This window comes from Plasmodium falciparum (assembly GCF_000002765.6).
Source record: "Plasmodium falciparum 3D7 genome assembly, chromosome: 14".
Taxonomy (NCBI): Eukaryota; Apicomplexa; class Aconoidasida; order Haemosporida; family Plasmodiidae; genus Plasmodium; species Plasmodium falciparum.
In genome coordinates this window covers 1,932,501-1,945,000 of record NC_037283.1, presented here as the reverse complement: position 1 = coordinate 1,945,000, position 12,500 = coordinate 1,932,501, and the positions used below count along the sequence as shown (strand labels likewise).

General features: G+C 18.8%; 7 protein-coding genes across 7 annotated transcripts in view; 4 read left to right on the top strand and 3 right to left on the bottom strand.

The window, feature by feature from the left end:
- Positions 1-36: 36 nt before the first annotated feature.
- PF3D7_1447700 (conserved protein, unknown function) lies at positions 37-1,065 on the top strand (the record flags this gene model as incomplete). The annotated part of the gene is made up of 1 exon (XM_001348591.1): positions 37-1,065. One exon carries the CDS (start codon positions 37-39, stop codon positions 1,063-1,065), a length of 1,029 nt encoding a protein of 342 aa, XP_001348627.1.
- A 972-nt stretch (positions 1,066-2,037) lies between these two features.
- Positions 2,038-2,850, top strand: PF3D7_1447600 (conserved protein, unknown function; the record flags this gene model as incomplete). Its single annotated transcript, XM_002585419.1, has 4 exons — positions 2,038-2,164; positions 2,274-2,366; positions 2,612-2,687; positions 2,781-2,850. The coding sequence occupies 4 exons, from the start codon at positions 2,038-2,040 to the stop codon at positions 2,848-2,850; spliced, it is 366 nt and encodes a 121-aa protein (XP_002585465.1).
- A 464-nt stretch (positions 2,851-3,314) lies between these two features.
- PF3D7_1447500 (inner membrane complex protein, putative) lies at positions 3,315-3,945 on the bottom strand (the record flags this gene model as incomplete). Its single annotated transcript, XM_001348590.2, has 2 exons — positions 3,315-3,691; positions 3,888-3,945. 2 exons carry the CDS (start codon positions 3,943-3,945, stop codon positions 3,315-3,317), a joined length of 435 nt encoding a protein of 144 aa, XP_001348626.2.
- Positions 3,946-5,883: 1,938 nt separating this feature from the next.
- PF3D7_1447400 (conserved Plasmodium protein, unknown function) lies at positions 5,884-7,295 on the top strand (the record flags this gene model as incomplete). The annotated part of the gene is made up of 6 exons (XM_002585418.1): positions 5,884-6,129; positions 6,247-6,315; positions 6,415-6,512; positions 6,649-6,709; positions 6,838-6,985; positions 7,156-7,295. The coding sequence occupies 6 exons, from the start codon at positions 5,884-5,886 to the stop codon at positions 7,293-7,295; spliced, it is 762 nt and encodes a 253-aa protein (XP_002585464.1).
- A 331-nt stretch (positions 7,296-7,626) lies between these two features.
- On the bottom strand, positions 7,627-8,113 carry PF3D7_1447300 (mitochondrial ribosomal protein S14 precursor, putative; the record flags this gene model as incomplete). The annotated part of the gene is made up of 2 exons (XM_001348589.1): positions 7,627-7,779; positions 7,928-8,113. 2 exons carry the CDS (start codon positions 8,111-8,113, stop codon positions 7,627-7,629), a joined length of 339 nt encoding a protein of 112 aa, XP_001348625.1.
- A 1,112-nt stretch (positions 8,114-9,225) lies between these two features.
- On the bottom strand, positions 9,226-11,016 carry PF3D7_1447200 (conserved protein, unknown function; the record flags this gene model as incomplete). Its single annotated transcript, XM_001348588.1, has 2 exons — positions 9,226-10,647; positions 10,849-11,016. 2 exons carry the CDS (start codon positions 11,014-11,016, stop codon positions 9,226-9,228), a joined length of 1,590 nt encoding a protein of 529 aa, XP_001348624.1.
- A 784-nt stretch (positions 11,017-11,800) lies between these two features.
- PF3D7_1447100 (conserved Plasmodium protein, unknown function) overlaps positions 11,801-12,500 on the top strand; it is a gene marked incomplete at both ends in the record, with an annotated part of 780 nt that continues 80 nt past the window's right edge. The window contains 3 exons of the mRNA XM_001348587.1: positions 11,801-12,059; positions 12,249-12,330; positions 12,487-12,500. The exon at positions 12,487-12,500 is cut by the window's right edge and continues 80 nt beyond it. Coding sequence (XP_001348623.1) covers positions 11,801-12,059; positions 12,249-12,330; positions 12,487-12,500 — 355 coding nt within the window. The remainder of the gene's footprint in view (positions 12,060-12,248; positions 12,331-12,486) is intronic.

The window sequence follows — 12,500 nt, the reverse complement described above, 5'->3', positions numbered from 1 at the left end:
TTAATTTAGAGATTATTAAATTATGTGTGAAATACAATGGAAAAGTATCGAGAATTTGCTGACGCGTCAACTGGAATAAATCCTTTTTTACCTGTATGGGTAAATAAGAAATTAAGTTTTCAAGAAAAGTTGTTAAAATTATTATTATTTCCAATAGTAGTAATGCGTTTATGTTTTCTTAGTTTGACTTTAATATTTATGTTTTTTTTAAATAGCTTGTTGAAAATATTAATATTTCAGTGTATAAAAGATTTTTTTTATCAAATAATACAGACAATATATTGTAGATTATTATTATTTTATTTAGGCTTTTTATATCTAGATGAACAATATGCAAATAATAAAAGAGTAAAAATCAAATGTACTAAACAAAAAATTCCATTCACATATGATACATATGGTCATATTTTTTTATCTAATTTTACTTCTTTTGTTGATATATTATATTTATCATTTAGATTAAATCCATTATTTATTGTAATAAATAAAAATGGAAGTTTATCACCTGTATGTTTTTATGATTTAATAAAATTGTCTTTAAAATTTTCTATACCTAATAAAATGGGAATATTTAAAAATATAGAACAAATACATAATTATGCTAGAACTCATAAAATTAAAAATGTTGTTATTTTTCCAGAAGCTATGAAAAGTAATGGATCTTGTATCCTCTTATGGAAAAATGATATTTTTCAAAATTCAGATCTTGTTCTAAGAAATAAATGTAATATTATAACTTTTATATATGATGAAATTAATATAATTAATAAAAAACTAAATCATTTCTATACTTCTCCACATACAGTTTTCCATCCATTTATTCATATAACCTTTCTATGTTTTAATATTTATAATAAAATTAAAATTGTATGGATAAGTGAAAAAGATATATCTCAAGCCATAAAAGAACAAAGCTTTAAAAATAATGATGAATTTGTATACTACTTGAGAAATATAATGGGACAAATGAAACCTACAGGGGGAACCTTAGTAAACGTTAAGTCAGAAATGTTGGAAAAATTTGTTAACTACTGGAATATGACCAGAAAAAAGGCATATCTATAATGTATATATAAAAAAATAATATGGATAGCAAATATTATCCTTTTTTTTTTTTTTTTTTTTTTTTTTTTTGGTAAAATTATTAATCCTTTTTCAACTTTTGTCTATTTTAATATGCATATTTTTTATTTTATATTTTTTAATGTTTTTTTTTTCTTCTTTTTTTTTTTTTTTTAAATGTCCTTGTACAAAAATATATTTCCTGGCTTTATGAAATTCTAAATATATTTTTCTTGTATTAAAAATGAGATATTTTAATCTTCATCCATATTTACACATATTATGTATTATGCATATTTATAATTCTAATATCAGATTCCTAACATTAAAGGAAAAAAAAAAAAAAAATTAATCTGTTGTTATTATTTTTATTATATATATATATATTTATGTGTATATTTTTTTTGTCTTTTTTTTTTTTTTTTTTTTCAATGTTATTCTTAATTTATTTTTGTAATTAAAAACAAGATATATTAATTATAAAAATTTACAACTTTTTAAATATCCAATATATTACCTTCCATTTTATATCTTATATTTTTACAAAGTACAATTGTTCTACACCCAAAAAAAAAAAAAATATAAATAAATAAATATATATATATATATATATATATATATATATTTTCAAAATAAATGTATTTATGAAATATTAAGCCTTTAATACAATAATACATATATAGATCGTCATACACATTTTATAACACTATACATATATATATTTAAGGTTTATATATGAACGCAAAAAAAAAAAATAAAATAAACAAATAAAAAAAAAAAACATATATATATATATATTATAAATGTTCATCAATATTTATAATAATTTATTTTTATCAACTTTTAAAAGTTTAATGTTCCAAAATTTTATTTTTGTATACCTTTTGTCTCATTTCATATTTCATATTTCCTTTTTCTTTTTTTGAGCAAATTATTTTATAATTTTATAAGAACACTATAGTAATTAATGTCAAAATGAAAGGTATAGCGTTTCGCCTTTTCGTTTTTGTTCTTTTCTTTTATATTACCAATTATAATGTGATATATGGTCAAATGTGCACATCGGATATATGCCAAAAGTGCTGTCATCCTACGAACGATGGTTTTTCTTTTTTATTAAAAAAAAATAACAATAAAGGATACAAAAAAGAAAATGACACATTATCATACATACATATATATTTCTTTCTTCTATTAAATTTTCTTTTTAGGGTGTGAAAATAATTTTTATAAAACTATCAGAGGAAATTATTATACTGATAGAACATATTGCCAACAGTGTGATTGTAAAAATCCCGAAACAGGTATATGGGAACATGATAAAAAATTAAATAAAATAAGAACACACAAATTAATATGAATATATGTATATTTTCCAGAAATATATGTGATACAAAAAAAATTGTTACATTAAGAAAATATACGGCACCTTCATATAATTTAACATATTTTGTCCTTATTAACATGAAAATAAAAACAATGTAATATATAATATATATATATATATATATATATATATTTATGTATTTATTTGTTTGATCGTATTAAGGATGTGGATGGATAGCTCAAAAATATGAAAAAGTAAATTGTACCAGCTGTTCGTTTCTCAAACATGCTTCAATTAAGTATAATTAAACACATTAACGTTATACCATTTATTTTTTTTATGATTATAGCATTTAAATCATATAATATATATATGTACAAATAATTTATAGAGTAAAATATTTTGATACCTGTGGTTGTGGCCATAAACTAAAAAATGGAACTTTAAGAATTAACATTTAAAAGGTTATGTTTGACTTAGATCTTCAGGTTAGTATTATAAAATATATTACCCACAAATCATTTCTATAAGCAAACATAAGGTTTTCTTTCATAATTTATTTTTATGTATAATATTATTTTTATTTCTTTTATTGTTTTTATTTATTTTTATTTTTTTCTTGTAAATATTAAAACGAGTATGTTTCATTTTTGTGCATAAAATGAGAAAATATAAATGCATATATATTTTGTGTAGTTTAATAAAGTATGCTGATGATGCAAAGTGGATATGAAAATACACATATATATATATATATATTATTTTATATGAAGTATAGACAAAATGTTATTATAAATCTAAAATTTTTTTTTTTTTTTTTTTTTTTTTTTTTTTGTTAAAAAATGTTGTTTCATTCATAAGACATTTGTTAATTAATAAAATAAGCCTTATGAATTTTTTTTGTAAAAAATAAAGAAATATGAAATCAACTTGACCTACATTTTGCCCAACACATCGTTCTAGGAAAATTACTGATGGTACATTTTTCCCTTCTTCTTATATACACAGGGTCTGAGACATAACTTAGTGTTGGTAAACGATATTTTTCATTTAATTTCATATCTGGAATTCTTTCATAATAAGGACCTTGAGCATAACTCACTAATGGAACATCATATAATATATTCTTTGTATAAAATTCTGTATCTATTTGATGATAATATAAATCAGGGTTATTATAAGAATTTAATATAATCCGTTCTGTTGGGATATATGGAAAGCTAGAACTGCCTTCATTGTCATAAAGATTGTCAAGATCGTTGTAGGTGTATGTTCTTTCAGTAATTTTTACTTCATCTCGTTCTAAAAATTTAAAATAAATAAATAAATAAATAAATAAACATATATATAATAAAATTATGTTATCTTATAACCGTACACATTTATAATCATTTTAAAACTTCAATAAATAACAAATAGTTGTACGAAAAAATAGAAAATAAATAATATAATAGAACACATATGTATTATTATTTTTTTATTATTATTAAATATTCACCACAACAACAATTACATGAATTGCAAGCTGAACAAGTAGACTTCTTAAATAAATTCATTTTTTATATATTTCGTATGAAACAAAAATATATATATATATATATATATATATATATTGGAAAAGAATAAATATTGTATTTATGTGTATGCCACTATTTTTATCTTATCATTTTAAAATTGAAAAAATTACAATTTTTTGTAAAAAAAAAAAGTAAAAAATGTGTAATTTTATAATAAAAATTAGATAATGCTAAAATATTTTTGTAGAATGTGACCATTAAAAGAATATATATATATAATTTCTTTTTATTTTATAACCGTCTTTTTAATATTTATTTTGTTTTTCCATTTGAACAAATATAAAGAAAATAAGTTGTATAGTAAATATAAAAGAAGAAAATATATATATATATATATATATATATGAAAATAATTATATATCCATTATAATTATTTAAATTATTAATATAATAAGAAAAAGGCTATTTCATGTTATTCTGCTATTTTCTTTTTTTTATTTTGGAAAATTACATACAGACATAACCAAATATGCGATGCATGCATAGAATATTAAAAATAGCTAGAAGAAAAAAAAAAAAAAAAAAAAAAAAAAACACTAAAATGGTTACCTAAATCATGTTATTACCTTATTTGTTCATAAAAAAAAAAAAAGTGAAATAATAAAAAATGAAACAGATTGATATAAATTTATTTATTCTATTTTCATGATAAATATTTGTGTAGTGATTAGATAATTAATAAAGGCAACTATGAAATAGAAAGTATTACACATATATATATATATATATAATATATGTATATATTTAAGGTTATATTACAAAATTATATTAAATCATATATAATTATAAATTATATGAAAGAAACACCATGAACTAAAAAAAAAAAAATAAGCACATAACCAAAATGTTATAAATGTACCTATTATTTTCCTATAATGTATAATTTTGATTCTTATACCATGTGTTAAAATAAATATACGGAGATAATTTTTTACAATAAATATATCGAAAAAAAATTACAACAAAACAAAAATATCCTAAAATAATAGTATAATTAAAATAATAAAAATATTTCCAATCTCTTAAAAAATAGATATATTGTAAGATAATATTTTCTTTCATAAATGATGTAACTTTTTAAAATATTTTATGATAAAACAAACTATATTATATGTTCGTTAACATAAACATATATTTATTATCATTATATTTTTCTTTCTTCCTTTCATATATATTTATGTAATACAGAATAAAAATCTTGTTAACATATATTTTTAAATTTATATATTAAATCTAATAAATTAAAAACATATAAGCTATATATCTCATGAATTCTTTCATGTACATGATATTATCAAATTCATCATAAGAATATAAATAAAAATATATAATATTTTTTCATATTTATTTTTAAACTACCAAAAATAAGGAATATTTTTATGTTTTCTATTTTATGCTCTTTTAAAAACAATATTGTGGTAAAAAAAAAAAAAAAAAAAAAAAAAAAAAAAAAAAAAAAACTGTTATTTTATTTTTTCATAATTCAAAAATATATATTAAGAATAAAAGAAATTATTTTTAATTATATACATATATATTATATATATATATATATTATCTATAATATACACATGCATAGAATTTGAAAATAAAAAAAAAGGAATAAATAAAATATTTATAATTATACATATATAGTATCTTATAAAAAGTAAAAAAAAATAATAAATAACAAAATAATTTTATTAAATTTATTCTACAATTGTTTTTTGTATCTTTTTGAATATTTATAAAATAAATTTTCAAATTTATTTGTTTTAAAAAGTGAATTTTTTTTCTTTTTTTTTTTTTTTTTTTTTTTTTTTTGTAAAATGGGTATTACTATATGTAACATATAAATCAGTTCATATATGTAATAATTATGAAAATAAAAAAACATTAAGTGGAATTATAAAAAAACATTTATTAAAATTGGAAAATATGGTTGTTCCTCCTCAAAAATTAATTGTTCATTATCATCATTGTTCTATAAAAGATATTGGGGATATCTATATAAACTATTTAAATGTTCAATTATTTTTTTTAAAAAACGTTTTAAATTGTTCATTCTTACTTCTAGTAGAAGAAATACACCCTTATAGTAATTATGGATCTTATCCATATGCTTTTAATACATTGGAGGGCAACACTTTAAATGATGTAGAAATTATTGACTATATGAAAAATGTACAAAAAAAGAAAAAAAAAAGAAATATACGGAGATATACTAAATAAATTAATTCACAATATATATATATATATATATATATATATATATATATTATATTTATTTTTATTTTTTAGATTTATTTATTTGATTTGGTTGAATATGATTTATATGCAGGAATAATAAACGAACTAAAGATAATATTGGTATGCTCAAAAAAAAAAAAATATATGTACTTAAAAATAGAAACAGAAAATTTTTTAATACTATATTATTTTCATGATATTTTTATTTATTCCTTTCAGACATATTACATATGGGAAGATGATAAAATATTTAATAATTTTACGAAGAAAATTTACGAAGATAAATTTTTTTATATATACTATCTTTATTTAATAAGGTACAGAGAATGGTTTTATTTTTATTTTTAGTATTGTTTCATCAAAATAATAGACGTATTTATATTTACAACTATATAAATAATTAAATATTATTATAATTTTATATAAATATATACATTTGTAAATATCTTGTAGGAAATTAAAAAAGGAGAATAGGAAAATATGCCAAGAGAGAGGATTAGACAATCATAAATTTGTTAGTATTAAAATAATTTATTTGTTATATTTTATACACATTGATACATAAATATATATATATATATATATATATATATATATATGTGCTTAAAACATTTCAATGTTTCATATATTTCTTTTTTATAGAATATATCTAGATTGAAAACCATTTTACATATATTAGATAAAGCTGTGATGAATAGTAATAATTCAGATATAAAAAGTGACAACGTCAGTTATTTTCATTCCTTATGTTTTTCAATTCTGTCGATATTTTATTCTATTCCCTCACAATGTAATACATTATGATATATGTGTATAATATTTATTACAAAATATTAATATATGTTATATATAATTTTGTAATAACATGGAAAATATATAAATATATATATATATATATATATATATATATATATATTATTTCTGTTTTTTTTTTTTTTTTCTTATTTTCGTATTTTACAGTTAATAACGAATTACAAGATATTTTGTTGTCAAGTCCCAAATTAATTGAATTTGTTAAAAATATGAACGATAAATATAAAATATGGAAAAACGAGAAATCCTTTCTTATGGGTATTCGTAATGCATATCACAATAGATAATACAATAAAAACTTAAAGAATCAAGTTATATTTATTTGAATGAATTTAATAATACAATTTTTTTTTTTTTTCTTTTTTCTGTTTTTATTTTTTTTATAAAAGGAAAATATTAAGACAATTTGATAAAAAATACTATTACAAATAGTAATATGCATAACAACAAAAACAAAAAAAACATGTTGAATTAAAATAAAATAGAAAAAATTATATGATTTTAATTTTTCAGTAATATTCATATTATAAATATAAAGATATAAGTAACGAATCGTTTGAAATATATATATATATATATATATATGTATATAAAACAGCCAGTTTAATTGTTCAGGTTTTACCTAAACAAGTCAGGCCGATAACCATATTTTTTTAACCATCCTTCTCTAGCTGTTTGAAAAAACGCCATTTTCGCCATTCTTGTAAATTTATATATTCCCCTTGAATATCCTCCTTGTATACATCTCATTCGTATTCTATTAATGCCAACCTATAAATGAAATATTAAAAAATAAAGAAGATATATATGAATAATTATTGTTAAACATATATATATGTATATATATATATATATATATATATATATACAAAATAGTATTTAGTAGGTTATATTTTTTTTTTTTTTTTTTTTTTCATACTTTATTGTTAATTCTTATATGACCCTTAAATCCCAAATTCTCAAAAATGTTTTTATAAACCCTTGTATTTACTTCTGATTCCATAAAAGCTCTTCTAGCTAAAATGTCTCTAAATACTCTTCTATTATAACTCGGAAAACCTAAAGGAACCTGATTCAAATATGGTCCAGGATCTCTCGCTGCCATTGTAAATAAGATGCCGTAAAATAAAACAAGGGAAAAAAAAATATATTCGTGTTAATATAAAGTTTTTTTTGAGCTATATAATAATAAGCGAAAAGAAAAAAATTAATAAATAAGGGATAAAGTGAAAATAAAAATAAATATATATGTATATTATTTATATAAAGTATGAATATGCCTAAAAAAGAAAACAAAAAAAAAAAAAAGAAGAAGAAACCCAAAATTATGCACCATAATATAAATAATATTGTATATTTGATTCTTCTCCTTATATATATATATATACATATTTCTACTAATACATATATTTATAATGCTAAAAAATAAGCCTAATAAATGTTCTTTTATGCTATCAATTTATGGATTTCACATTTCATCAAATTATCACGCATATATAAAATTAAAATTCATTATATTATTATTATATATATTATTTACATTATTTATATATTTCAAATAGTAATAAATTATTTATATATACATATTTTTTTTATTTTATTAATATATTTTATTTCCTTGTTCTGTTTATATATATGTATATATAAGTTCATTCTGTGTATATATTCTTTATATATGATGTTATAAACCTAAATGTTAATACACATGGGAATATATACATACATAAATATGTAGTAATACACAAATATTTGTATATATTAATTTTTTAAGTTTAATTTAATATAAAATAATAAAAAAATATATATATATATATATATATATATATATATATATAATTTATAGTATCCTAACAAAACATATAAATTCTTTTAAATACACAAATTTGTTATGTTTTATAGTTGGTGATGAATAAATATTCATACAAGAATAAATAACAAAAAAAATAAAATAGTAATAAAAAAAAAAAAAAAAAAAAAAATTTATATGAAAAATAATAATAATAAAATAAAGAAACAATAAAAATATATATTATACGAAATAATTATTATTATTTTAATAAATCATGGAGGATAATTTATGTCATATCCATACTTAAGATAGATATATTATCCATAATTTACCTTTTTCTAAAATATTTTTTCATTCCTGTGTATATATTATGTTTTAATATATACAATAATATATATATATATATATTATATTTATTGATATTTATATTATTTCTTTTGCAAATATTTTGGTTTTATGGTTATGGTTTTTATTTTTTTATCATTTACCGTTTCTGAGCTAATATTACACAAATTTTTAATATATTTTTGAACTATAAGAAAATTATCATTTTTTTCTCTTATATTTAATGTATCTAACAAAGTCATAATATTCATTTTTCCATTATTTTTTTCTACAATTTTTACAATAAGTTTAGCACAGTTATCTTCTTTTATTTGTATTTCTTTATTTTTAATTTTTTCTTTAATATATTCATTGAATTTGTTAAATTTATCATTTGTGCTTAATCTTCTTTTTAATTCTTCTTGTGTTTTTTCTTGGTTAATCTTAGGTGTATCTTTTTTCATCTCATTATGATCATCGTGTGTATTTTTTTTGTTATCATCACTATTTTCTTGATCTTCTTGTTCATCTTCTTCATAAAAATGTTTATTATTATTTTTTTTATTTTTTTCTAATTTATATTTATCTTTTTCTCGTTCATTTTGTATCTTTTTATTATTTTTCAATTGTTTTTTGTTACTTGGTTTATCATCATCACTGTCTTCTTCGTCATCATCTTCGTCATCATCATCGTCATCTTCTTCGTCTTCTTCATCGTCATCATCTGAGTATTGATTAAGTTCATCATCTTCTTCATCATTTACTTGTTGTTTTAATAGAGATCGCATAGCTTGACCATATGATGTTAGTTTATATTGGTCATTATCCGAGTTGTTTTCGGAATCATCATTATCATCATTGTCATCGTCAAAGTCTTCTTGTCCGGATACTTCTTCATTTAAATCTTCATCATCACTTTTCCTTCCATCATTATTATAATCCCAATTAACTTTACTTTTTCTTAACGATGTAATTGAAAGAGCAGAATTGGCATATTCAATTTCTTCTTTGTTTTCTCCTCTTTTTAATTTTATTAAATTTTTGATTCTTCTTTTTTCTTGTCTTTTTAATCCTAAATCATCATCATCGTCATCCAAATCTTCTGATGAATCACTAGGTAATATATTTTTCTTTTTTTTTTTTTTTTTTTTTTCTTCTTTAGCTTTGATATTTAATTTATTTTGTTCTTCTTTGTTTTTTAGTCTTTCTATTATATCATCTATCCTTTTATTATCCATCTGGGTTCTCAGTTTTTCTTCAGAATTATCTACGTTAAATTTATTTAAAGTTTTTGAGGATAAATTTGGTTCAAACACTTGCCAGCTGGATACAGGATAGATATCTGAATATTCTTCATTTTCTATTAGAACGAAAAAAACATCGGTATCTAAATTACATTTTTTTGAAACATAAGATTTGTGATTTATTCGCATTTTTTCGATGCTCGCGTTTTTCAAAACCCAAGAGGTAGAATTGTTGTTATTTTTATTTAAGGACGAACCATTATCAGTATCTTCATCCTTGCACTAAAGGAGAAAATAAAAGAAAAAAAAAATGTAAATAAATGATTAAGTACATATAGGCATATTCCATGTATATAATATGTATACATCAATCACATAAATATATAATATGATATGATATAATATGATGTGATATAATATGATATAATATGATGTGATATAATATGATGTGATATAATATGATATAATATAATATAGTATTACTATAAATGTTATGGGGGAAGTCAATTTGTTTAATTCTTTGTTATCACTAAACCGAGAAACAAAATATTTTGTACCATCCTCTGGTTTATTTATTCTTATTCTCTTGTTCCCATATTTGGACAAGGTAAAATCCGAATATTTTAAAGCATCAGAAGATGCTTCATTCATTTTTAAAAAAATAAAAAAAAAATAAATATTTATCGATTTATATGAATAAATATGCAGCGTACATAATCCTCTTAAAATTTATCATACTGTATTAATTATAAAATCACAAAAAAGTATAATATATATTATATATTTTTTTTATTCTTTTTTATTAATTTTATTTATTTATTATAATTGCATTTTTTTTTTTTTTTATTTGGTCAAAAATAAATGTAAAACTTGGTAAAATCAGGAATATGGAAAAGGGCATAACAAAAAAAAATTAAAAAATAACAAAAATATATAATATATACTTAAAAGGATATATATATATATATATATATATTATTTTCCGTTTATTTTTATTTTTATTTTTATTTTTATTTTTAATTTTAACTTTATTTATTTATTTTATTTTATTTTTTTACCGTACCATAGTCCTACTGCAATTATTTATATGTATACATAACTCTAATATAATATAATATAATATAATATTATTATCGACGCATATATATATTATTTGTATGTATAATATTATATATATATAAAAAAAAAAAAAAAAAAATTTATAAAACAAAATGATTATACATACATATATATATTTATATATACCCTGTTATATTTTTATATCTCTTGTTTAATTTTTTTTTAAAATAATATAATATGTAAAGTTTTTAAAATATTAATCTTAATACCTTAAGAAAAATTTATCATATAAAAAACAAAATAATGGTTTGCATTTAAGCATTGTTTTTTTATATCTCTACAAAAAGATAAAAAAAAAAAAAAAAAAAAAAAAGTCATGGCAATAATAACAAAAAAAAAGAACCAAATTATAAAAAAAGGGAAATCAAAAAATATGGTTCCAAGTATGAAAAATAGTAAAGATGGAAAAAAAGTAGGAGAGAAAAAAAAAGATAAATATAATATATGTTCCAATCCATTTTTACAAAAGGAAGATATAAAACCGTTTGATATAAGTAATATGGAATATGACCACATTGAGTCCGAAATTGAGGAAGAAAAAAAATTAGAACAGCAAAAAATTCAACAAGATAAAGGTAATAATCATAAATACATACATACATATATATATATATATATATATATATATATGTATATATTTCTTTGTATATACCGAAATATAGGATCTTAGTAAATATACCATATACTTTTATTCACAAATATATTAAAGATTAATTTATAATATATATATATTTTCTTTTTTCCATATTTTTTAAATTTTGTAGCTTCTTTCAACTTATTGCTGAAAAAAAGAATTAAACAGATGAATAAACAAACGGAAAACACTCAAGACAAAGAGGATGATAGGTAATACAAAAAGGAGAACCAAAAAGATATAGCATATTTTATACATATATATATAAAGCATTTTTTCTTTTTTTTTATATTATAATGATTTATATATGTCATATTAACACATACATATAATAACATATACATTTTTACATTTCATTATTTTTATAGATATTCGTTTCAAG